This window comes from Dermacentor andersoni, chromosome 11 (assembly GCF_023375885.2).
Source record: "Dermacentor andersoni chromosome 11, qqDerAnde1_hic_scaffold, whole genome shotgun sequence".
NCBI lineage: Eukaryota > Metazoa > Arthropoda > Arachnida > Ixodida > Ixodidae > Dermacentor > Dermacentor andersoni.
This window is the reverse complement of record NC_092824.1, coordinates 9377126-9402527: the sequence shown is the minus strand read 5'-3', so window position 1 is coordinate 9402527 and position 25402 is coordinate 9377126. Positions and strand designations below refer to the sequence as shown.

The 25402-nt window shown below is 45.3% G+C and overlaps 1 protein-coding gene and 1 long non-coding RNA gene across 2 annotated transcripts in view; one reads left to right on the top strand and one right to left on the bottom strand.

Annotated features, from left to right (window-relative positions):
- Nucleotides 1-1397: 1397 nt before the first annotated feature.
- Nucleotides 1398-7923, bottom strand: Snm1 (DNA cross-link repair protein snm1). The gene has a single exon (XM_050167454.3). It carries the CDS (start codon nucleotides 7744-7746, stop codon nucleotides 6529-6531), a length of 1218 nt encoding a protein of 405 aa, XP_050023411.1. The 5' UTR covers nucleotides 7747-7923; the 3' UTR covers nucleotides 1398-6528.
- Nucleotides 7924-17092: 9169 nt separating this feature from the next.
- LOC140214097 (uncharacterized) overlaps nucleotides 17093-25402 on the top strand; it is a 34270-nt gene continuing 25960 nt past the window's right edge. Inside the window, exons 1-2 of the long non-coding RNA XR_011891019.1 lie at nucleotides 17093-17312; nucleotides 24167-24286. This is a non-coding gene — a long non-coding RNA (uncharacterized lncRNA). The remainder of the gene's footprint in view (nucleotides 17313-24166; nucleotides 24287-25402) is intronic.

Below are 25402 nucleotides of genomic sequence, written 5' to 3'. Positions count from 1 at the left end.
ATTAAAATCTCCAAGTAAAACAAAAGGCTCCGGCAGCTGGCCAATTGCATTTTCCATGTCTCGAGTTGTGAAATGGCTATGGGGAGGCATGTACAACAAACAGATGGTGGCAGTCTTAAAAGATAAAACGGTGACAGCTACTGCCTCGTACGGAGTATTTAATGAAATGTTCCATGTGGGGATGCAGCCTTTGACGACAATAGCGACACCTCCTGATAGACGGCTGGAGTGCTCGCAGTCCTTTCTTATGACAGTAAAACGTTTAAGAAAATGTGTATGTTTAGGTCCTAGGTTCGTTTCTTGAAGGCAGAATGCTGCTGGTGATAACTTATTTATAATGTCTTTGATGTCACCTATATTGTGAATTAGGCCTCTGCAATTCCAATGAATGATGAGAGCCATCTTAATGGAATTGAAAAAAAAAATACTTATGTGTGTGAGCTTACAAGTTGTAAGTGACACGTATTTAAAAGCCGATTACTCTTATGAAGGGCCATAACCGTTCAGGGAGATGGCAATTCAAGACAATGAGCAAAACGAGAACAAGGTAAAAGCAGGAGCCAACGTTTCGACAAGTGTACTTGTCTTTTTCAAGGTAACATATGGTTTCCTCGACACAGTATATATAGGTAGGGTTCTTCTGAAGGGGAGGGGTAAACGATTCAATGGCATAAACGTTTCAAAGGGGGCTCTGGAATCTATCTGCTATGCCAAATTTCAAACTATAGGCAGCAGCACTTAGTTATATTTCAGTTGGTTTTTAGTGTTTTCTTTCATTGCCTTTTTGTTCTATTATTTATATATTTATTCCATTTTTTTATTTTTTCCACGAGCACCATTTTCTGCTGCTTCGTTCATTCTCTCTTGCAGAGAGACGATAGTTCACTAACCTTCAGCAGATAATCCCCCGCCCCCACCTTGTAGTTCAGTCCCCTTCCATGAACAAAGGAACCTACAGGGACACATTAACAGGCTGACACACGGCGCTACCTCACATTTCTACATTGATGTTAAACAGCACACCTTTCTTTTCAATTCTACGACCTCGCCGCTAACACACCCTCGGTCGTTGCCTCGCCCATCCACGTTACCCGTCTCCCCTTTAGAACCCTACCTCTATATATTGTGCCAAGGAAAGCGTATGTTGCCTTGAAAAAGACATCGAAACATTGGCTCCTGCTTTTACCTTGTTTTTGTTTTGCTCATCATATATGCCAAGAAGCAGCACCACTGTCTTTCTCATCGTACAACGAGCAGTACTCACTTGTGCAGACGTTCTGCAGTTAAAGTCCTTTTCTTGGAGGTTAGCGCTACAATGCTAGAGGATTAGTCTATCTTTTTTTATCCTCGAGAAAAGGTGTGCATCGTGAAGGGTCAGCAAGACAAGCATTCCTTACTTAGTAGTGGTTGGTGGACTTGGCCACAAAGATTTATTCCATTCCTTATTATGCCAGTCACTATTTTTGCAGCCAACTACTGCACTCATATTCCCTTAACCATTCTACACTCTGCAGCATGAGTGGAGCACAGCACGTTAGCAAACACCCAGTTGTATTTCCGACAATTGCGTAGTAACAGGGCAGAAGCGGTTTCGTATTTGTCTGCTTTCATTGAGGCAATGTACAGTGTGCCGCCAAAAGTGCCATCTTGTTCCTTTAGGGCAAGCTACTTCATAAAAAGGGTCAATACTTGGTTGCAGCTTAGGAAGATTTCATAAACGATATTTCTTGTGCACTGCATGTTTCTTAGAGCAAGGGTGTGATTTTGCTTTGGCCACCATCGAGCATATCTTGGCTAATTTACACGGCGCACTGAAGACAATACTAACACTATGCCTTTGTGCGACCTTCTTCAGGTTGTGCCAATATGGGATCATATGTACTTTCCTCCTATCACCTGATCTTTCTTTCTTAACTCCCTCCCTTATTTGTTTAAGCTTTTGGAAAAGCTTATCCCAAAAGCTAGAAACTAAAGATGGTGGAAAACCGGCTTCGCTCGGCCTTGTAACCTGGATATTAAAGATGGTTTCTACTTGAAGAAAAGAGCGCTACAAAAGATGCAGCCTAAAAGAAGAACTTGTACAATGGACAGGCGCTGTTCATCGTACATGTTCTTCTTTTAGTCCGCATCCCTGTAGTGCTCTTTTCTTTCCTTCCAAGTATGTCAAACCAACTCGCCCACATCAAGCTTCTGCTGCTTCAGATGGTTTCTACTTAGTGAACACAAGATTTATTCAGTGCTTCTTTTAGACATGTCATAGCTACTCCTCTTTTTATGAATTTAGAGTGGGCACTGTCACACGTAATCAGTTGCTTGCTCACCCATGACTGGTCCTCCCAACATCCATGCGTGTTCAACAATGTGCGCTTCAAATCCAAGCAATGGATGCAATTCTCACTTGGCGACTCGCACATGAATTTTAAAACCTTCGACACATTTCTAAAGGTGTTAATTACCATTTCTACTGTGTCATCTACTAGTCTCAACTGTAGTACTTCATTAACGACCACTAGGTAGTCATCTACGTGCTCAGTACGGTCCTAATCATCATCATCAGCCTGGCTACGCCCACCGCAGGGCAAAGGCCTCTCCCATACTTCTCCAACTACCCCGGTCTTGTGCTAATTGTGGCCACGTTGTCCCTGCAAACTTCTTAATCTCATCCGTCCACGTAACTTTCTGCCGCCACCTGCTACGCTTCCCTTCTCTTAGAATCCAGTCCATTACCCTTAATGAGCATTGGTTACCTTCCTTCCTAATTACATGACCTCATTTCTTTTTCTTGATTTCAACTAAAATGTCATTACCTCGCATTTGCTCCCTCACCGAATCTGCTCTCTTCTTATCCCTTAACGTTACACCCATCATTCTTCTTTTCATAGCTTGTTGTGCAGTCCTCAATTTAAGTAGAACCCTTTTCGCAAACCTCCAGGTTTCTGCCCCGTCGGCAAGTACTGGTAATACACAGCCGTTATACACTTTTCTCTTGAGGGATAATGGCAACCTGCTGTTCATGATCCGAGAATACCTGCCAGATGCACCCCAGCCCATTCTTATTCTTATGATTATTTCAGTCTCATGATCCGGATCCGCGGTCACTACGTGCCCTAAGTAGATGTATTCCCTTACAACTTCCAGTGCCTCGCTACCTATCATAAACTGCTGTTCTTTTCCGAGACTGTTAAACATTACTTTAGTTTTCTGCAGGTTAATTTTTAGACCCACCCTACTGCTTTGCCTCTCCAGGTCAGTGAGCATGCATTGCAATTGGTCACCTGAGTTACTAAGCAAGGCAATATCATCAGCAAATCGCAAGTCACTAAGGCATTCTCCATTAACTCTTATCCCCAATTCTTCCCAATCCAGGTCTCGGAATACCTCCTGTAAACATGCTGTGAATAGCATTAGAGAGGTCTTATCTCTCTGCCTGATGCCTTTCTTTATTGGGATTTTGTTGCTTTCTTTATAGAGGACTACGGTGGCTGTGGAGCCGCTATAGATATATTTCAGTATATTTACATACGGCTCGTCTACACCCTGAATCCGTAATGCCTCCATGACTGCTTAGGTTTCGACTGAATCAAACGCTTTCTCCTAATCAATGCAAGCTATATATAAGGGTTGTTTATATTCCCCACATTTTTCTATCACCTGACTGATAGTGTGAATATGGTCTATTGTTGAGTAGCCTTTACGAAATCCTGCCTGGTCTCTTGGCTGAGAGAAATCTAAGGTGTTCCTGATTCTATTTTCGATTACCTTAGTAAATACTTTGTAGGCAATGGGCAGTAAGCTGATCGGTCTATAATTTTTAGTCTTTGACGTCCCCTTTCTTATGGATTGTGTCGGCATTCTTCCAAGATTCCAGTATGCTTGAGATCATGACCATCCTTCAACAAATCCACTGTTACCTGGTCCTCCCCAGCTGCCTTCCCCCTTTGTATAGCTCCCAAGGCTTTATTTACTTCTTCCGGTGTTACTTGTCGGATGTCAAATTCCTCTAGACTATTCCCTCTTCCACGCTGTGGGTGCCGCTGGTACTGTATAAATTTCTATGGAACTCCTCAGCCACTTCAACTATCTTATCGATATTAGTAATATTGCCAGCTGTCTTTTAAAGCATACATCTGATTCTTGCCTATTCCTAGCTTCTTCGCTGCTTTTAGGCTTCCTCCGTTCCTGAGAGCATGCTCAATTCTATCCATATTATACATGTACTCCCTTATGTCAGCTATCTTATCCTTGTTGATGAACTTCGAAAGTTCTGCCAGTTCTATTCTAGCTGTAGGATTAGAGGCTTTCATACAATGGCGTTTCTTAATCAGATCTTTCGTCTCCTACGATAGCTTACCGGTATCCTGTCTAACGAAGTTACCACAGACTTCTATTGCACACTCCTTAATGATTCCCCTAAGATTTTCGTTCGTTGCTTTAACACTAAGGTCCTCTTCCAGAGTTAAAGCTACCTGCTCTGTAGCTTGATCTGGAATTCCTCTATTTTCCCTCTTACTGCTAACTCATTGATCGGCTTCTTATGTACCAGTTTCTTCCGTTCCGTCCTCAAGACTAGGCCAATTCGAGATCTTACCATCCTATGGTCACTGCAGCGCACCAGGCATGGTAAAAGCACACAACTTATCAAGAACGCTGTTTACACATTTGTGAAAAGTGCTAAGATAACCATCCGATAGAATGCTGTGATCAAAGATCCCTTGCGTTGCACATAATGCTAGTTTTCTAAACTAGCGACAGTCGACTGAAGGCAAATATTCAATAGTTCTAAAAACTGCTCAATATTTACTCTAGCCACACAAATTAACTTAACCTCACTCTATTTAGTTTCTAACATTTGTGATAAGCTTCTCCAAAAGCTCAAACAGATAAGGAAGGGAGTTAGCAAAGAAAAAAGTTAGAGCCATTCCACTCTGTGAAGATGATCAGCGGTGTTGTATATAACTATAAAGAAAATAACATAAAGCAACAAAACAATATAACGCAAACATGCATGTTGTTATGTTTATTTGTATTTACGTTTGTCTCTTTGCTACAGTAATTATAGCTTTGTGGTCGCTATAATATATGGTTATGGGTGCTGTGATGACAGTGGAAATGTTCTTAGCAAATGTTAGGTCTATGCACAACTGTTGGTTCGTCATGGAGACATTGGTCTTGGCGTAACATTGAAGGCCAAACCTTTCCGAGAGAAACGCCAAGAACCACTTTCCGTCAGGAGACGACAAATTGAAGAAGTCACCTACAATGATGATGGGATTGGGGTCCACCATGAGGATCCACTCAAATGTGTTGATCATAAAGTCTTCAAGGTATCTCCTCTTTGACATTTCGGGATGAATGTACATGGTGACAATTCTGTCCCCAGTGTGTACGGCGCATGCATCAGCATACTCGGCGGCAAGGCTTGTGCCCGTTGTAATGCATAGGGTGCAATGGCCACGCTGTCATTGCTTGCATAGGTCGCAACACATCAAACCATCATTCATCACCGGTTTTGACACATCTGGCATGAAATGCAGCTGGGACACATACACTGCTACAATTCTGCCTTATGCTTAAGCTATTTTAGCTCTATAAACGCCGCCATAACTTTTGCCTAAGCACATCCCGAAATGCTAGAAACTAGCCTACGACAGCTCCGCTGTAAAACCAGGTGATAGGAGGAAGGTACATGAGATCCCATATTGGCACAACCTCAAGAAAGTTGTGCAAAGGCATGATATTAACATTGTCTCCAGTGAGTTGTGTAAATTGGCCAAGATATGCCCCATGGTGACCAAAGCAAAATCAGACCCTTGCTCTCAGAAACATGCAGTGCAGAAGAAATGTTGTCTATGAAATCCCCCTAAGCTGCAACTAGGTATATATTGGGCAAACGGTGTTGTTACAATGGAGGGGCACGAGAGCCCAAAAGGGTCGTAAGTAATATGCAGGTGGGCATTTGGCTGATCATTGTAAGCATTGCAAATTCCGTCCAAACCTTAATCACACCAAGTTTCTGGCATCTTTTGAGACGGACTAGAAAGGGAGATACTGGGTACTTTTTATACTGCGAGGGTCGACGGCACATGCATTAGCTGCCCATCAGTGGAAATTGCCAACAAAGAGATTGCCTTTCTGATGTGATAAAGAGTTCATGATGTAATGTTGGCACAATTTCTCTTTCATGTATAAAAAGAAACTTTGTTTCTTCAAATAAAGATTTGGAAGTTAGCACTCGTCCGTTGTACCTGTCTTCTTTTTGTCTCTTCTATTTTACACTGTTTCTCTTTACATATGTTATACCAACTTGCCCACATCAAACTCCTGCTGCAACCAGCTGAAACAAAAGCTCTGCTAGAACAGTGCAGATGACGATACAAGCATCACTTACAGCGCGTACATAGACAGAGGGACCAAAATAGCGACGAAGACAAGCCCTGTCTATGTACGCGCCGTAAGTGATGTTTGCAAAGGAATACCAACTAGCCCGTACCCAGACGGTACAAGAACGACAGACGGAGCACATAGACACTACAGCAATGCATCGATCATACTCGACACTGGATACGGCGCTGGTCGAACAGCCGTCCGTGGCCAACGACTGAGCACCGTCGCCGTATCTGCGGCGTCCGTGGTTCCCGAAGGTTCGTCGTCATCCGGGCCCCAGAAGTTCCATGCGGGCTCTTGGGCTCGGCTGCCACGGGCGACACCCAGGAGGGTTGCGACGTCCACACCACGCAGGCAAACGTTAGCCCGCACCGTACGCGGCTGCAAATAGCGCACGAAATCGCGCACCTCGGCAAGTGACGCGTGCGTCGAGTAACAAAGTCGATGGACGCCGTCGGCAACTCTTTCGATCAGACGACTCGGTGCCACACGATGAGCGAACCACATAGCCGACGGCTTGACCGTCACGCAGTTTGGCCCCACGTCGCACTTGCAGTCGGCGTGGATCCGGGTCGTCTCCGCATCAAGAGTCAGAGATTCCACCACGTCGACGATACCGGCGTAGCGGGACATCTGACCCCTCGATACATGAACCTTCATGCCGAACGCTAATGCGAGCGACGTGAACAACGTCTCGTAGCCCAGCTTAGCGCCGGGCAGCGCCAGTCGTAGGGCTCCGCCTACCCTGAACTTTGGTTCAAAGAAATCCACCAAGGCTCGCTCGCTGTCTTGCCGGGTGGGGACGTAGGCTGCGTCGGGGCGACACAGCGTCGTGTCAACGTAGGCCGCGTCGATGGGCTTCAAGCGGCCGGCGTCGCAGTGGAGCGACGCCAGGTTCGATGCGCTGCCGACGTCGAGCCTGAAGTCGCCCGTGTAGAGGACGGTCCCGCGTTCGCCTTCCAGGAGGAACATCACAGAGCCGGCGCAGTGATTTGCGGGAATGGCGGTGACGACGACTGTGTAGCTGCCCGCGCCGTCGGCCGGCACGGTTAGCGTCGTAGGTGCATCCAGCGGCAGCGCTGTCAGCCGGCGGCGTAGCCAGGCGTACTTGAGTTCGTTGAGCAGCAGTCGACACGACACCGCGGACGCGTACAGCTTCAGATCGCCTCTGCTCCGCAGTCGTTTTCGGAACGCGCCGCCGTCAATACCCTGCATGTGATCGCGGTGGCAGTGTGACAGCAAGAAGGCGGTCGAGTTGACGTTGTGTCCATCGAAACGATCGATGGACAGTCGTTCGTATTCCACCAACGTCCCACCAAACGTGCTCATGTTTCCTAGCAGGGCAAACACCGCCTGCAGCATCCACAATTTCGCGCAAGTCCTTTTCACACACGTTTTCACATGATTTGTATAGGTGTTCTGGAGTGCGCATAGCGAAATAAATATACGGTGGATGAGTGGATGGATGTTATGAAGGCCCCCTTTAGAACGGGGTGGTGGGTTGCGCAACCAAGCGCTTGCTATTATACTAGATTAAAAAAGAAAAAAAAAACATTTTCTGATCTCCTATTGCGAACTTTGCTTTTGTAAGTCTCCGTTTTTTTTGTCGTTTCCCTACTTTTCTTCCACCAATCTTCCAATCGCTTCTTACTAATCTCTATTGCGGACATGTTTACTTTTACCCTGCTCTCACTGAACCAATGTTGAACCAACGGTACTAGATGCTGAACTACGGCCGCTGGATTTAAAAAACCTTTTTCTTGTATTCAGCGGCCGTGGCTGAACCCAAGGCTGAACCAAAGAGTTTAAGCGTGCGTCTAAATGTCGTACAAATGGCCTATCTGCGCAGGTCTGGAGTTGCAGTAGGTCGTGGTTACAGCAACCCGGTGAACTCAACACAGCTGCTCGAACAAATCCTTTGCTCTAACGACCGGGCGCGCGCAACGCCGGCTCGAAAAATTTGGGTCTGGCGATTTTTGGGCTACATTTTGAAATCATTTGGTTATTTTTAACTGGAACCATCTGGCAACCCTGAAATGTCTGCATGAAAAATTGGGACTGCAATTTTATTGCAATTCAGTAGAGAAAAGTCTGGGATAATAGTATATACAATGAAGAAAGGGGGGAACCATTGCAAATGCAAGGCACTAGCTAAGATTGATCATGTTGAAAAATACAATTATTTGGGCATATGGCTAAACGAGGGCAAAAAGTACTTGGAAGAACGTGAAAAAATTATGATTGAAAAAGTGAAAAGGAACTCAGCTGTAACGAAACACAAGGCACTATGGAACATAGGTACGGGGTGGCTAGAGGGCTATGGAAAGGGGTTATGGCACCTGGCCTCACATTCGGAAATTCAGTACTGTGCATGACAAACATGACATGACATTCAGTACTGACATTCATGACATTCAGTACTGTACAATTGGCAAATGAACATATCAATACAGTGGCGTAGCTAGGTCGTCTGGCACCCGGGGCCCATAGGTCTTCTGGTACCCCCCCCCCCCCCTCTGATGTAGTCGAGGAAGGCGAGGATGTCGACAATTTCCGGGTTTCAGCACCTGTACAGCCGCCTTGGATACCGCGCACGTTCCCCGGGTCCCCCACTCCTGCGCTTTCTTTCCCAGAGATCGCGAATGCAGCAAATATGCACACTGTTTTTCCTGCGCCAAATAACACAGGGTGCTGCACTGATAACGTGTGATACGCCCCCCCCCCCCCCCCCCCCCCCCCCCCCATCTGCACCTCTTCTGTCAGACTCTAAGGCTTCGCAGCCAATACAAATGCGGCATCGTGGAAAATATGACTCACGTCACAAGTAACAAAAAATATCTTTATAATAAAGTTTTAATTACCAATTTTAGCAGCAATATAGCATTTGCAAAATTAAAACCCGACATTCATATCTTGCCCAACAACTTCACAAAAATCATCGTAGGTACTATGGCACGCAGTATTTTGTCTGTGGGCAGCCCTGAACGAAAACGAAAATTAACATTGTTTGTCAGTGACGCTGATCTCCCCACCGTATTAGAAAATGCTACCTGCCTCCCCACTGCGTGGGCGCCAATGCTATGACAATTACGAGTTATCTTCATTCTGATCAATAAAGCCTTTTTTTTTATTTGCTGCTATACGGACAAACGTGATTATCCGAGCTGCGGTACCACCGCAAGATTGGGAACAGAATAGAGCACGCTTCGCGTCGATTCTTGGCGTCCCCATAAAAAAAGAAAGAAAAGGCCGCGATGGAGCCAGCGAAAGCTTGCACTACAATTTTGGTCTGCACTCGCAATGGAGAGGATTAAATGATCAACGTCACTGGTCCACTATTTCATGTTTCTTTCGCTGCTGCCATATAGCGGGCGCCGCCCACAGTGCCAAAGTACTATAGGTTGTAGCACCCAAAATGATTTTGTTTAAGAAGTTTGTGTTGAGATAATAATATGACTTTGAGTCCTCCATTCTCGAATTGAAGTGCTTCCTCTATAAGTACTAATTACGGGATTATTAAGGATATGGTTATTACTTACCTGCCATATTTTTCGCGCTACCGAGTTTCTAGTAATCACAAAAAGACATAACTTCATAGAATCTCGATCGGGAAATATCCTTACAAAATTCCCTCTTTTCATAAAATTCTGTGCAGCTGATACAGACAATGTACTTGTGACATGAAGTTACACAACAACAGTTCTCTGAAGCTTTCAAGGGTAAGAAGGAAAGCGTGAAACATAACGGCAGGTTTCGCAGCGGCTTCTCGGAGCGAGCGGGAGAGAGGAAGTAAAAGCGAGCCGGACATCGCGGCGGGCCCGCTACTACAGCCTGTCGAGTCATAGGCTGCCAAACTCTTTGGCCGAACCGAGTCTGAAGACGATCCAGAGAATCCCATTCGCGACTTTTGACGGCCCCACTTATGCAACGTCGCTCTCAACGAACGCTTCGCCGTGAACGCGAGCGGCGGGCGCCCTGGTTGAACGCCCTCTTACTGCTGCCTTGGTTCTTCGCTGCGCGTTCTGAACGGAAGGACCCAAGAGCCCCAACGCCTTACAACGCCTCACTGTGTGTTTAGCGACTCCTGCTCCCAGCATGAACGCACAGCCCGAGCGCACCCCACATGAAACGTTCTGCTAAGGCGAGTAGTTTAGCGACCATTTCGCGAATTAAATTCTTTAGCCCGAACATTCGTGCAATTATTTCGTGGGGTGTTGATATAGCTGCAGCCGACAATTCTGCGGCGCAACGCATTGGTTCCATGAGCTCGGGCTACTGGATACCGGAGCATTCTTTGCAATTTGCGCCCAGTCCAGCCGGCGGAAAGAGGGGTGTCTTCAGGCGTATATGACACCCCCCCCCCCCCCCCCCCCGCACTGGCCCCTTGCACCCGGGGCCCACGGCCCCCCGGCCCCCCCTGTTGCTACGCCACTGTATCAATACAACAATGAACAATGATCAATAAAACCGTTCTGATGTCTTTCTGCAACAAATCTTCTCCCTCCCTTTTCAGTTACTCGTTCAATGGCCGTACTGTAGATGAGGTTTCTGAGTATAAGTATCTTGGTGTCATTTTTACGCATAACATGTCATGGTCCAAACACATTGATTACATATGCAGTAAAGCACTAAAAAAATTAGGTTACTTGAGGCGAACGCTAACCCGATCTCCTAAAGACACAAAATTACTAATGTATAAATCTCTAATCCGCCCTGTTCTTGATTATGCATCTGTAGTTTGGAGCCCGCATAAGCAGTTAGAGATTAATAAACTAGAGGCAATACAGAAAAAAGCTGTGCGATTTATATGTCATCGTTACGATCGCGACTTTTCGCCCTCTTCAACACTTTCTTCCTTGAACCTAAACACGCTCTCTTCTCGTCGCCGTGTCGAATCATTAAAATTCTTGCATTGCATTGTCAATTCTTTAGTTAGGCTCTCAAATGATAATTACATTAACTTCGCGCCGGGATCATCAACGGGAAGACATCATGACCTAAACTTGATACCCTACTACGCACGTACTAACATGTTCAAATTCAGCTTTTTTTCACCGCTCAATCGAAGACTGGAATTCATTACCTGGGTCCATTCGCACATGCTCATCCCAAATTTTTTGCAACCGCCGTCCCAGATGCATAATCGTGCTAACCTATGCCTGGCAGCATTTGTATAACTTCTTGTGTATTTTTCTTTAATCAGTGCTCTTTTGTAAAAGTGTTCACTTGTGTTTATTTGTGTATTTTCCTTTCATCAGTGCTCTTTAAAAATGCTCACTTGTGTTTACCGCTGTATAATCCTATGCAATTTCTGTACCTTTTCTTAACCCACTCCTGCTATAGCGCAAATTGCGCTGCAGTATGTATAAATAAAATAAAAATAAAAAAATCGGAAGTTCAGGCATGCATGGAAACAAAACAGAGAAGTGTAGGCAGGTTGGCCTTAGGAGCGCACGGGAACACACCTAATGAGGGAGTGCAGGGAGACATGGGATGGACGTCATTCGAAGGCAGAGAGGCAATAAGTAAGCTAAAATATGAACAGAGATTCGCATCACTGGGGGAAAAAAGGTGGGCGGGAAAAGTGTACAAATATCTATACATGAAAAGTTTGAACGTCGTCGTCGGAGGTGGTGGGTGGATGCCGCGGACGCTCCTGTGTCGAGGCTTCAGCGACTTCATTCGTAGCTAAGTACTCTTTTTTCTTTTTATTAGCTGATGTTTTTGAAGTGTTTTCTTTTGCATGGAGCAGCAGCGCAAATTTTGAATTCGTGGTAAGACTGGTAAACGTACCGGCTTTGTCTAGGTCTGGTGGTTTCCCTCGTTAGGCCTAGGTGCTAGGCGGGACCTATTTGATAGGCTTATTTAACTATCTCAGCTAGCCCTTCGAAGTGATTTGGCGGACTTGCTCGTTGAGCCTAAGGACGTAGGCCTAGCGATGAAACCAAAGAAAGGGAAGACCGCGGGGGACGCGGAGCAAGTGCAGTGCGACGAGTGCCTGCGCTGGTGCTCCCTCGACGAGACCAGTTTCCAGAGCTTAGCAGACCCGGAGGGGTCTAACTTTACGTGCAGGCTGTGCGAAGAGATCAGGGAAGCAGTCCAAAAACTGGAAGCAAATTGGACAGCCAAGTTCGAAGAGCTGAAAGCAGACCTGAGGGAGGAGCGGGGGAAGCGGGTAGCACTGCGGGTGAAAGTCGCCGAGTTGGTCAAGGTGGAAGCGGTCCAGGCCCCGCAATTAGTAAGGACCGTGGCGAGCTTGGAAAAGAGAGGGAAAGGAGAGCAGAACTGCATAGGCGGCTCGATGTGCTTGAGACGCGGGCAGCGGAGAATGATGGGTCGGGACACCAAGCCGGTGGCAAAAGCACAGAAAGTAGGGTAGACCCTACAGGCGAAGTGGGAGGCAGGGAGCCAGAGCAAGCGGTAGTCGGCTCGCCGCCGTTGAATCGGCGTAGTTATAGTGAAGCAGCGCAACACGCCCCGAGTGAGGCGACGCTGCAGCCACAGGGGCGCCAGCGAGCGCGAGGAGAGGAGGGGAACAAGCTAACCCCAAGGAATGAGATCATAGCCAATGATAACAGGCAGCATAACCTGGAAGTTAGGAGGGAGGGAAAGAATGCCCTAGTACTTATCGGTGGTGATTCAAATATGAGGAGGTGCAAAAGAGCTATAATGGAGCGTGCAAAGGGTGATAAGCGGGTAGCAGTCGGGACGTTCTCAGGCAGGACAATGGACGCAGTACTGAGAGAAACAAAAAGCGAGCTTTCTGAGAATGTTGCAGAGCGCAATTTGGTAGTGGTAGCGGCGGGGCTAAATGATGTGTTGAATGGTGAAGCCGCAAAAGTAGTGGAAAGATTAGCGGAGGGAGTTGACGATTTAAGGGCGATAGCACAGCAAGTCCAGATCGTGGTATGCACAGTGCCGGAGGTGCAAGGAAGGAACGGAGAAATTGCCAAGGACGTTGTGGCTGTTAATCGTGAGATAAGAAAGCTAAGCCAGGAGAAAGGATTTCAAGTGGCAGACATAAACAGAGAAGTGCATAGAGCAGGCTTTGGCGGAGGCTTTACACGAGATGGCATCCACTTTAATGGAAGGCTAGGAGCCGAGATCGGCTGGCGCCTTGCAGGTCGGGCAGTAGCTTTTTTAGGGGGTCCACTGCGCCTCAGGGCATAGGGGTAGGTAGAAACAGTGTAGAAAGTGCAACAATAGAGGCTGACGCCAATAAAATGGACACTAGGAGGTCCAGGAAGAAAACTACAAAGAAATTTAACACCAGGATCGGGTACATAAACATGCAAGGCGGTAGAAAGAGAGCGAGGTGGTTAGAAATAGAACAGCAGTTAAAGGACGAAGAAGTAGGTGTATACGCGCTATGCGAAACACATCTGAGGGATCCAGAAGACCCACCGTTTATTGAAGGCTACGTCTGGGAAGGGAGCAATAGAACAACAATGGAGAGGAAGGGAGGAGGAGTATATATGCTCATACACCAAGGAACAAATTGGCAAAGAATAAAGTTAACTTGCAAAGAACATGTCTGGGTATCAGGTACAATTGCCGGTAAAAAGGCATGGCTAGGAGTAGTTTATTTAGGGACAGGGGACAAATGCAGGCAAGAGAACAAAGACCTAGTGAAGTGTCTCGATGACGATATAAAGCAGTTTGGAGAAGGTGCCGATATTTGTCTGCTGGGTGACATGAATGGCCACATCGAGGAGCTGGATGGATACACAGATTGTAATGGGAAGTTGATGCTAGAGTTCTGTGAGCGACGCAACTTAGTTATAGTGAACAGAGAAACTAAGTGTGAGGGACACATCACGTGGGAGTCCCGTAACAGACAAACGACCATTGACTACTGCTTAATGTCGCAGGTGTTGTATAGCAAGCTCGCAATAATGGAAATAGACGAAGAGGGGAAGTACAGCCTCGGAAGTGATCATAAGCGTATTAGTCTACAGTTGGGAGCCCTACTCAAAAGAGAAATGCAGGGAAGTCAAAAAGAGTACGCAAAATTAAATAACGAACAAATAGCGCAAATAGCGGCTGGCACAGAGGAAGCAGTAGAAAAACATCCCATGGAAAGGTGGGATTATAATCAGTTAGAACTACTCATTAGTACAAAAATAAAAGGAGTAAACCGCTGCAGAGGAAAGAGGAAACCACGAAGTTGGTGGAATAAGGAAATTAGAGAGGCCATCGAACAACGACGGTGGGCATCTCGGGAACACAGAGAAGCAAAGAGGGCGCAGTTATCTGGAGTGGAAATAGGCCAAAAATGGGAATATTATCGACAAAAGAAACAAGTGCAGGTCCTTGTCCAGGCTAAAATAAAGCAGCCCTCTGATCGCTGGCTCGCTGAAGTTCGCGATGCAACTAAAGGGGAGGTCAAGCGAAAATTCTGGAACCATATAAGCTGGCTGGGTAAAGCGAATCACAGAAAACAGGAAAAGATTCACGATGCCGAAGAAAATTGTTTAGAGGGAGATGACGCTGTGAACTACATTGGTTCAGTTATAGCAGAGTCATTTAGGAAAGACGATAGGGCAATCGCCCCAAATGAGGGAGCAACACAGAATAGCATAACAGAAAACAGCTTGGAACTGACCAATCTTAACTGGAAAAAGGCGGAAACAAATGTTCCAAAATGCACGTCCGCGGGGATAGACGAAATTCCAATCAAGTTAATTAATGAATTTGGCCCAAGAAGCAAGGAAACGCTGATAAAAGCATTGGAGGCAGTCATAACAAATAAGCAAATTCCGCACAGCTGGAAACAGAGTAAAATGAATTTGATTCATAAAGGGAAAGGTGATAAGAAGAACATAACATCCTTCCGACCAATTACGATAACGTCAGTTATACATAGGCTGGCGATGCAGGCGGTGAAATTAAAAATGCAGTCATGGGCAGAAAGTAATAGAATACTTGGAGAACTTCAGAATGGTTTCAGAAGTGGTAGGCGCTTAGATGATAGCCTGTTCGTGCTTACCCAGCATAGAAATAGCTAAGGCGGAAAATAGACCTCTGTATTTAGCCTTCCTGGACATGGTGTTCCTGGACATGGACATGGTGACATGGTATTTAGCCTTCCTGGTGCATACGACAATGTGAACAGCGAACTCCTGTGGAACACATTAAAAGCTGAAGGTATCGGTCATGTAGTAATTGATTTTCTACAGGAAATATATCGAGAAAATAATGTTGAAATAACATGGGAAGGAATTAAGAGTACGACCACTGTCGCGGTTCACAAAGGATTAAGACAAGGTTGTCCTCTGTCACCGCTTCTGTTCATGCTTTATATGATAAGCATGGAAAGAGGGTTACAACGAAGCAATCTAGGGTATAATCTGTCGTACAGATTAGGCGAAAAGGTTATGGAGCAACGACTACCGGGTTTAATGTATGCGGACGATATTGTACTGTTAGCAGATAACCAGGAAGATTTGCAAACTCTGGTTAATTACTGTGGAGACGAAGGAGACAGTTTAGGTTTCAGTTTTAGTGCAGCTAAGTCCGGTGGGATGTTTTTCAACGATACAACTGATCAGGAGCTTACAATACAAGGCCATGAAATACCCCGAGTGGCCGAATACAAATATCTCGGGGTATGGGTATACAAAGGGCAGATGTACACGGAAAAGCACGAATAGTCTCTCATAGCAAAAGGGCGAAGAGATTCCGGGATAACGAAACATAGGGCATTGTGGGGGTACAACAGGTATGAGGTACTGAGATGCATTTGGAAGGGAGTAATGGTGCCGGGGCTTACTTTTGGGAATGCGGTCCTGTGTTTAAGGGCAGAGGTTCAATCGAGACTAGAAGTAAATCAGAGAGCTGTGGGAAGGTTAGCACTAGGTGCCCACGGGAAAACCACAAACGAAGCAGTACAGGGGGATATGGGCAGGGCATCGTTCGAAGCACGGGAAGCTCAGGGTAAACGAAAAACGTCTGAGGAAATTGGACGATAACAGGTGGGCAGCTAAGGTACTTAAATACCTATACAGAAAGAGCGTTTACTCACAATGGCGGAAAAGAACTAGGAAGCTAACCAGTAAGTATGCCAGACACGAGGACGAAGAAAGACAAAGCATTAAACGAGAGGTTAAAAACGCGGAAGGTAAAAACTGGATAAATTCAATGGAAAAGAAGCATAGTGTGGAACTATATCGATACTGGAAACAGCAGATCAGGAAGGAAGCGTTTTATGATAACTCAAGAGGCAGTGCCCTACTCTTTGAAGCTAGATCAGGATGTGGAGCTATAAAAGAAATTTAACGTAGAAGAAGACACATGTACTGTGTGTGGCAAATATGTAGAAACAATGGAACACCTCATACTAAAATGTGATGGTATCAAGCCCGATGTCGATGTGGCCACAGTCACCCTTTCTGAGGCCCTAGGATTCGGAGATAATAATAGTCATGTAAATAAATGTGTGGTGGAAATTAGCAAAAGGCGATTGGAGGATTGGTGGCTCAAAAGCAAAGAGGTGACATAAGGTTAAAAGGGTAGGAAGACGTATTTAAAGAAAATCGAGAAACTCAATAACACACAACACAGATAAAAATAAAAATCTGAGCATGGTGGCAACTGCCATCACCCCGTTTCAAAGGGGACGCTCCTACCTTCTATCCATCCATCCATACAAAGGGTGTAGCCGCCATCCATCAATCCATCCAGTTGTTTGGGAAGTTGCGCCATAGGTGTTCTGTGGTTGCGCGTGGGTTGCGCGGTTTCAAACGCTCAAGCAGCGCCTCGCTCAAGACGCGAATGTATGTACATGTACCAGCCGCTCCCCGTACTGCATATAAAGTATGGTACCGTGGCAGCACGGAAACGCCTCCTGCGTGATGCCAGCTATCCGAGAGGCATACGAAGCTAAGTGTACAATGACATACGGAGTGTCCGAGGAAGCTGCCGTGTGGGTAAGTCGTCGGAAATCCACTTTTTCGCCCGATTTCCCATTCGATAAACGTAAATTGGCTGTGTGATCTGCGTGAATAATTAAGCAACTCGCGTTGCTCTGGTATTATAGCGGCTGCACTGCAGCGTCTCCAAGCCAAAGTTTAAGTGGTTCCAGTCGGAATGACTTACGAAACATATTTCCAGTTGCAGCTGGGTGGACAAAGTTGAGACTGCGATCCCGGTAGCCATAAGCTCTACGTTGTAGCGATTCAATTTTCTTCCATTTCTAGGTGCTCGGAAGCTCGCAGAGTGTTTAAAGGTACGTCGGACGTGCCTGCTTTGCTTCCGGTTTGCTAGCTCCGTGGCACCCTCCTACCGATTTTTGCAAGGACATTTAGTCAATCCCTAGGGGAGCATTAATGCTTTTGAAAAGTAACGGAGAGCAGCATACGAAAAGCATGGCACGAGCGATGATACTGCTCCAGGAGAGCAGGCCCGGTCTTTGCTACGGCCCCTCCTGCTCCCCCGGGAAAATCAGTGATGCTATTTTGAAGGTATAGCCTGTGGTAGAGCGCCGTAATGCGCGACAAAGGTATAATCCGGCATGACTGACTCAGCACGAGCGCCGCAAGCGCGGGAAAGTCTTAATTCTTGACGTCCGACGTACCTTTAGGCACAACTTTTTTTTATATACAGCAGAGATTTACCGGTATCAGTGAATCCCTGCACCAGTATTCAATGATGTTTCATCCGTATCGGCCGGTCGTGTATGATAGAGAGAAAAAATTAGCGAGAGCGAGCCAGAATTCGCCGCTGCATGCATTAACAGAGTTGATGGCAAATGGCTCACGCTGGTACTTGTCCGCTAAACCAAAACTGTTCAGTACCTTATTTACATACTTAAGCTTGCAAAGACGTACTTGCATTAAAAATGCATTTCAGTGGCGCAGCACTGTAACTTAAGCACTGCACCAGCAGAGATGAACGAGCTTGCTCAACACTGATACCTGTAGGAAAAGCATTCGGCTGAAAGCTCTGGCCAAACTTGGCCAAACTTTACTCCTGTACATTTCATTATGCCATGCCATATTGAAGCAGCAATGACGAGCATTCACAGAAACTCTCCACCGGCTGCCACCACTCCTCGTCCTCCTCTCTCCCTCTCTCTCTGTATATATATATTGCAGAGATTGTACCCAAAAACTCCTAACACTCCCTGGAGGAGCATGCTTTATCAATGAGGATGCACATTTTTACATTGCGAAAACGCTTTGCTGAACTTCTGACAAAAGTGTTTCATTGTTTCAGCATGCAGCCAGCTCAAAATATGCTATCGCCTTTATGCTATTTTTTGCCATAAGCAATAGCCAATATCCCTGTACAGCCTGTCCTATCATATAAGTGCTTAGGTGTCAACCTGTCTGATTTGTCCTGGGCCACGCACATTACTAATGTAATTTTGCCTCTTAATAAGATGCTTGGATTCTTCTGTAATCACCTCTGCCATGCCTCTCAACACGTAAAATTACTAGCATACAAAACTTGTTATATTGATGTTAGAATATGCATCACCCATTTGGAACCCGCATCACGCCTATGTTATTAATGCGCTTGGATCACTTCAAAATGGAGCAGCTAGATTTATTCACTCTTCATATTCATATGACCTCAGTGTGTCATCCTTGAAAGCGGAATCGGGTTTATTACAACTTTCACTCCATCGCCATAGTGCCAGTCTTATTTCACAAGTTTTTCCACAGTTCACTATGCTACGCACCCTACATTCTCCCGCCAGTCCGCATATTTCACCACACACATCACCCATTTCAAGTTTCTCGGCCACGTGTCCGCACTGTCACTTCTTCCGCCTCATTTTTTTCCTGTGTTGCAGCAGATTGGAATGACCTATGCAACGACATTGCTGCCATTACTCCCTCATCCATTTTTGTGGAAATAATTACAAACCACTTTTCATTGTACTGAACACTAAGTCATCTGAGTGTTTGTTCCCATCCCTTATGTAACGCCCCTCGTGGGTCTTTAAGGTATAAAATTAAATTAAATTAAAAGACAACAAACTTGTACTTTTGCAGATGGTTATAAAGGTCTGCCAACTATCCGCTTTCCGTGAATGGAAAAAGGACTGCCATTTCCTTCAGCCATTACTTGATGCAGATAAAGTAATGAAAAAAAAAAAGGCCCTGGAAAGAAAGGCAAAGGAAAAAAGAGACCTGTTGCAGCCCAGGTATAACAATGGAGATGAGCATTGTTTTCCAACCAGATCTTCTAGTGAGTGGTTCAGCCATGGCTATGTATGGAAGAGGGCAGCCACTACTTTGCAAGTCTCCTATTACTTACTCCTCCTGCACTGTGCCCATGCTATATTCTTCTACATTTAAAACACAGGAATGTGCCTTTGTGCTAGAACTTCGATAGTATAGGATGCAAGTTTCATTCACTTTCGGTGACCTGCTGTTTGACTTGTTTGAAAAGATGTTTTGAGGGAACTTTAGATGATGGCTTCTTGGTCCTTATCACGCAACAAATATTGTTATTTGATTACACTCGGGAGTTAGTGAGGCAGACACTCCATAGCCGGACTTCTTCCTGTGTTCGAAGCTTTTGCCAAAATTACAGCATCCGTAGTTCACAGTGAAATAAGGGTTAGCAGCTCTGAGAGATATTAAAATGTTCAATCTCCTGACAGCCAGCTGTTTTAAAGACTACAGAGATGTTTCATTAGGATGGGCTCTCAGCAGCAAGCAGCACATATTATGACGGGGTAGGTGAACCACGGCTAGGTGACTGGCCACGGCCACCTGGTCTCGAGGAATTGGGCAGTGACAAGACACTCTTCTTGCTTCCCTAATTATTTGCCACCTTCGTTTTTGGTGCCCCCCTCCTCGTATCCATCGCCTCACTCCCCTCCTCAAAATTCTTTTCCGTCTTTCGCTGTTGTACTTTTCAACATTCACCTGGTTGTTGAACAGAACAGTGGCCCCTAACATTCCTATGTTTGTTCAAATTTTCAAGGCGGCACCACGGCATGCACATCACGACCTCCCCTTCTACCTGTTTGTTGTGGTTGTTTCTTGGCTTCCCTGGCCCTGTACCCCCCTCTTTAATATATTTTCCCATGTGCACATCAGTTATGTCTTTCTTTCTTGCCCCGCTTTTTGTTTGTGCTGTTCTCATTCTGAACATGTACCAACTAGCCCAACAGCTAGCTCTCCTTAAGGTTATTTACATAATGAAAGTCAGGCACGAGGGAAAGAAAGTAAAAATGGGGTTGGGGTGCTTATACATTTCCTAGAAAAGCAAGTCACAATATTATTGAAACACTTTTATTCTGCATCAACCATGTGTGCGTGGTCGACGATTTGGTCACTGCCAGAAATGAGCTCTTCGATGACATGAAGGCCTGGCAGGGAGCAACAATGCCCTAAGTTTTTAGCAGGTGCTTGTCCCATTTTTCTACTTGTGTGTCGAACTTTTAGTGCAGGTTCCCTCTGAATAGTTGTGGTTAACATGATCCAAAATAAGCTAGAGGTGAGCCTTGGGTGGGGCTGCAGCGTTTTACCTGCTACAGGTGCTGGACAGCACCTTTCTCCTACTTTTCTCTTCGGAAGTGGCACACTCCTTGTGCCCATTTGGCACAGAGGTTGTGTTCCTAAAAAAAGCGGTCCTAAACATTGGATTCAGGGGAAGAAACATTGCATAGGCAAAAAAAAAATTTTTCGTCACCTGTCTGTTTATACCTCACATGTTTGCAAGCAGCAAGGTCGTGGTGTCAGGCTGCACATCTCTTATCCACAGAGGATCTCACTTGAGGTGCACTTTGTGTGTGCAACTGGTGATAGGCACAAAGCAAGGGCTGGTTGTTCTCCAGAAAATAATAGTGATCCTTCTTTCAACAAAGAAAAATGTGCAGTTGCTTCAGACAGCGTTTTGCTTGCTTGTCAATTTTCCTTCAAATAAAGTTTTTCTCTCCATCCACTCTCGTGGTCGCTATGTGCCTGTTATGGGCAGACGTGCCTTGAGGGAGTGGCGACGCTGAAGGACTTAGGTGTTCACCTTGAAAATGCCGACACTGGCCGTGAACAAAACTATGTCCCTCGAAAATTTCGGTAATCTTCTAGATACAATGGCCCATCAGCAAAAAAGGGGTGAGGTGTGCAGACAGGACACAAGAGTAGAGAAGTGGACAACACGAACGCCACGTCTGCACGCCTCACCTCTTTTTTGCATAATGAATCCTTACCAACTAGCTCAGCTATCTGTCGTTCTAAGGCCCATCAGCTTGTGCCTCTTGAAATGGGCAGTCTTAATTGTCTGCTTGCCTTATTCATGCCCACTAGCTGGTGTGTCTCCTATGGGGGAGGCGAAATGTTGTAGTAAATTGCTATAATATTCACTATTGTGAACATTGTGATTATTAGAAATAGGCCCTCTACTTTTTTTTTGCACCCCATTCTGTGCTTTCTCTAATTCTGTTCCCTCTTTATTGCACCCCCCCCCCTTTTTGGCCCTTGTGCCTCATAATCAGAAAGTGGTTTTGGCACGTAACCCCCCCCCCCCCCTTTTTGGCCAATGTTCAGGTGTCGACCATAGCCAGTGCAACCAGCGCCTCGGGTTTCCTTCTTTATTCCAACAAGCACAAATGTAGTTAATTTTTTTCCACAATCAGGCGCGGGCACGTAGTAAGTTGCACCTTTGACCAATTTTTTTTTCATAGCTCGACGGTGAAGACATTTTGTGCGTGTGCATAGGGAAGAAAATTGCCCCCACTCCCTTTGGACCGCCAATATCCCTTGATTTGCTTTCACATTCAACCTTTCCCGTACATCCATGTTGGTTTTTCTGAGCCCACCTCTTGAAACATTTCATTCTGTGAGAAAGGGAGGGGGGCGGGAGTTGTCAGAAATTTTCAGGTTGGGGGTTGATGCCCCCCGCCCCTAGCTACACCAATGGTGTTGATACATTATTAACCCTTTCAGGGTCGATTTATTTTGCCATATGCGACTGCTGAGGGTAGTTTTTTTTTTTTTGCAGATTCCAATTCTCCTGAGGGGCCTATTTCGAAAAAAATTTACTGTAATTTTTCTAGGGTGACCATAAAGTAGAAAAAAAAAATTTTTTGTTGCTCTCTATTCTTGAATAACAATAACAAAAGAAAATAAACTTTTAAGAATTAAAAATTTGATGCATTGTTATAGTTCAAGGCTTAGAACATGGGCACACAAGAATATTTTGCAAGTCTCGAGCGTTGCTTCTCTTGCAGTGATATTTACGTCCATAGCACAATCGAACTGCGTAGGTGAGTGCACTCAAGAAAACTGTGTGGTTGTGTGCCTGTCAAAAAAGCAAAGCATGTGACAAACTTCCACTAATCTTCGTCTTATCGCCAACCAGAGGCAATCAGATATTGTGTCTGCCCCCCCCCCCCCCTAAGAAAGAAGAAAAGAAAAGGAAACGCATGCACGGTGGCATCCTTCCTATGCTCACTCCTGTGAGAGCGAGAAACAGGCGGCTGCCCTTTGAGCCATTAGTAACGAGCTAGCCATCAGTTTTGTGAGCGCAAGAAGCTGAAACCGCCCGCGGAACAAACCCCAAACCGCCGCCCGCCTGCACGTGCGCCAATGCGCGAGTGGTAGTATAGAGATGCGCTGGAGCAAACTAGCTCTAGAACAAATCATACAACGAAAACCGAGCGAGGGAGGCGAGAGAAAAAAATTCACTGTATTCCCAAAAAGTGGCAACACATGCCAGGAAAGAAAAAATTTGAAAATTGGCGCGCCTTTTAAACGTACAGATGACGCCGTAAATATACGGCATTGACCATTTTGGACTTCTTCACAGCACCATTAATTACGTCATTGACCCCGAAAGGGTTAATTACAGTATGACAGGAAGACAATAGACAGAAACGAAGTGAACACACAAAGCGCTGACTCTTCACTGAAATTTATTTGAAGGAACAAGAGGATGAAATAATATGCATGCACAGACCTGCATGTTCACCTACTATGCTACCTGGAGACATCAGACCTGCCTGGGTCAAGAGCCTTGCTACGCAATAAATGACAATAAGGGAACCAAGTTTTTAATGGCAACGATATGTACCCACACATTTATTCATCTTCGTACACATAATCTCCAGTTGACGTGCCACATGGCAGAGTTCCAAAACAAGACCAAGATAGGCATACCACTTCTCAATAAAAGAATAAACTTAGGAAAGTGTACCACTCTCTGTGAATTCAAAATGTGCCAACTTCTTGTCAGACGATGCCATTGAGGGTTTAATTGCACAGTCACTCTTGCCTAAAGCATGGCCTTAATTATCCTTGAATGATCACTAGCATTTTTTGCAGCGACTGCAGTCTGCATCAAAACGCCAGAACACAGCTACATAGTCAAATAAAATCTTAGTTGGAAGTCGGTGTTTCTATCCGTCTCGTCTCCAAGTCTTCTTGTTTTTCGGCACCAGCAAGGTGGCAATTTGGGATAGTATAATGAATTCATACTGAATTTTGTTTGAAATGCAACGAGAGAACCATGTTAAAATGAGAAAGTGACAGCAGAAGCGCTTGTCCCATCACTTTCTCATTTTAACCTACCTGTCTCTGCTGTTGCGCTTCAAATGAAATTCAGTGTAACTAGCCCTGTCGCGTAGATTGTTTTTGTCTGGCTAGGTCCATTTGGCTACCAGATTGAACAAGGTGACCTTTAGCTGAACCACTTGAAACCAGTTTTTAATTACTTTCCACTAAGGTCTGTGCACAGTTTGTGGCTAACAATTTATGCTACCTGGTGCTAAGTGGTGCTCACTGTGTCCCAGGATGTTTTACTTCTCGGCTTGCATGCATTCCAGATAGAACTGGCTCGGCAGATTTTCTTGAAAGACATTGCTGAGAAATGCTGCAAAATGGTCAACAAGGGGCCGAAGAAGAAAAGGACACTGAAAAAAAAAGGTGTTGTGAAAGCCTACAAGGTAATTAGTCCATTAACAGTGCATTTATGGATCAGCATAGCGAGATTGTTTGCATTTGTGAAAAATGCTCACTTCTGGTTGTAGCTGTCCTGAAGGATAACAGCCTGCTGTTGGCCGTAGAGCTTCTGGTTAGATGCCAACTCGCAGTGTATGGCTGTTTGCTCTTTTAATTTCCTTTAACTCAAATATGAATGAATACATCAAAAAGTGAGTTTCATTCAGTCTTGACCATTCTCTTTTGATCTGCAGCTGGTGTATTGCTCTTTTTCTCTTTCCCCTAAGTCCAAGATGAATGAAAAAAATTGCCATGTGTGCTTTATTCAGTCTCAGTCATTCGCTTTTGCCGTGAGGCTTTATAACATTTCTGCTGTCCTCTTTGAATGAGCTTGCGACATCAGAGAATGCGATTCTCGAATGTCATCATCGCTCTTTCCAGAAAGACCGGGGGCTCCCTGGCATCTGTCTGTTGGTGCACTTATGGAGGATTGTGGGAAATATTAAAATTTACCTTGTTGCTATGATTGTATCTAGAAGATTTGATGATGCATGTACAAAAGTGGCCACACAATATCTAATTTGCCGGCTGCCAGTCATGCCTGGTGTTGTGCCACCGCTAAGTTGCATGTGCTTTACTTTTGCCTGAGGGCACAAGGTTGTCACATAAATTGTTTGCAGTTTGTTCTTGCTTGTTTTATTGACTACAGGCTTGCGCACTGTCACATTTATTTGACAATAGGCTAGTGATGTCCCCATTAAAAAGTCGTTTATTCTCCTCTGCATTGCTTCATTTTTTGATGGTGCTAAGGAGGAGACATGCGGTGCTGAATTAGGTCATGCACCTGAATCGAAAGAAGCATGCTTCCAGACAAATTGCAATAAAAGTTTTCATAAGGTGCAACCTTCAAGCCTCCCCGTGCCTTAAATCACCAACCACGCCTGCCATCTTTTTAAACTCTTTACATACCTATTAACCCTTTGTGGGACAAAATGTGTGAGCGCATGTTGCATGTAATTGGAACCTAATACTGGAATCTGTAGCACGTGTTGCATCTAAAACACAAAAAAATGAGCATTTTACATTGTCCCATTGTCATAATAAAAGTGGGACATTTTTGT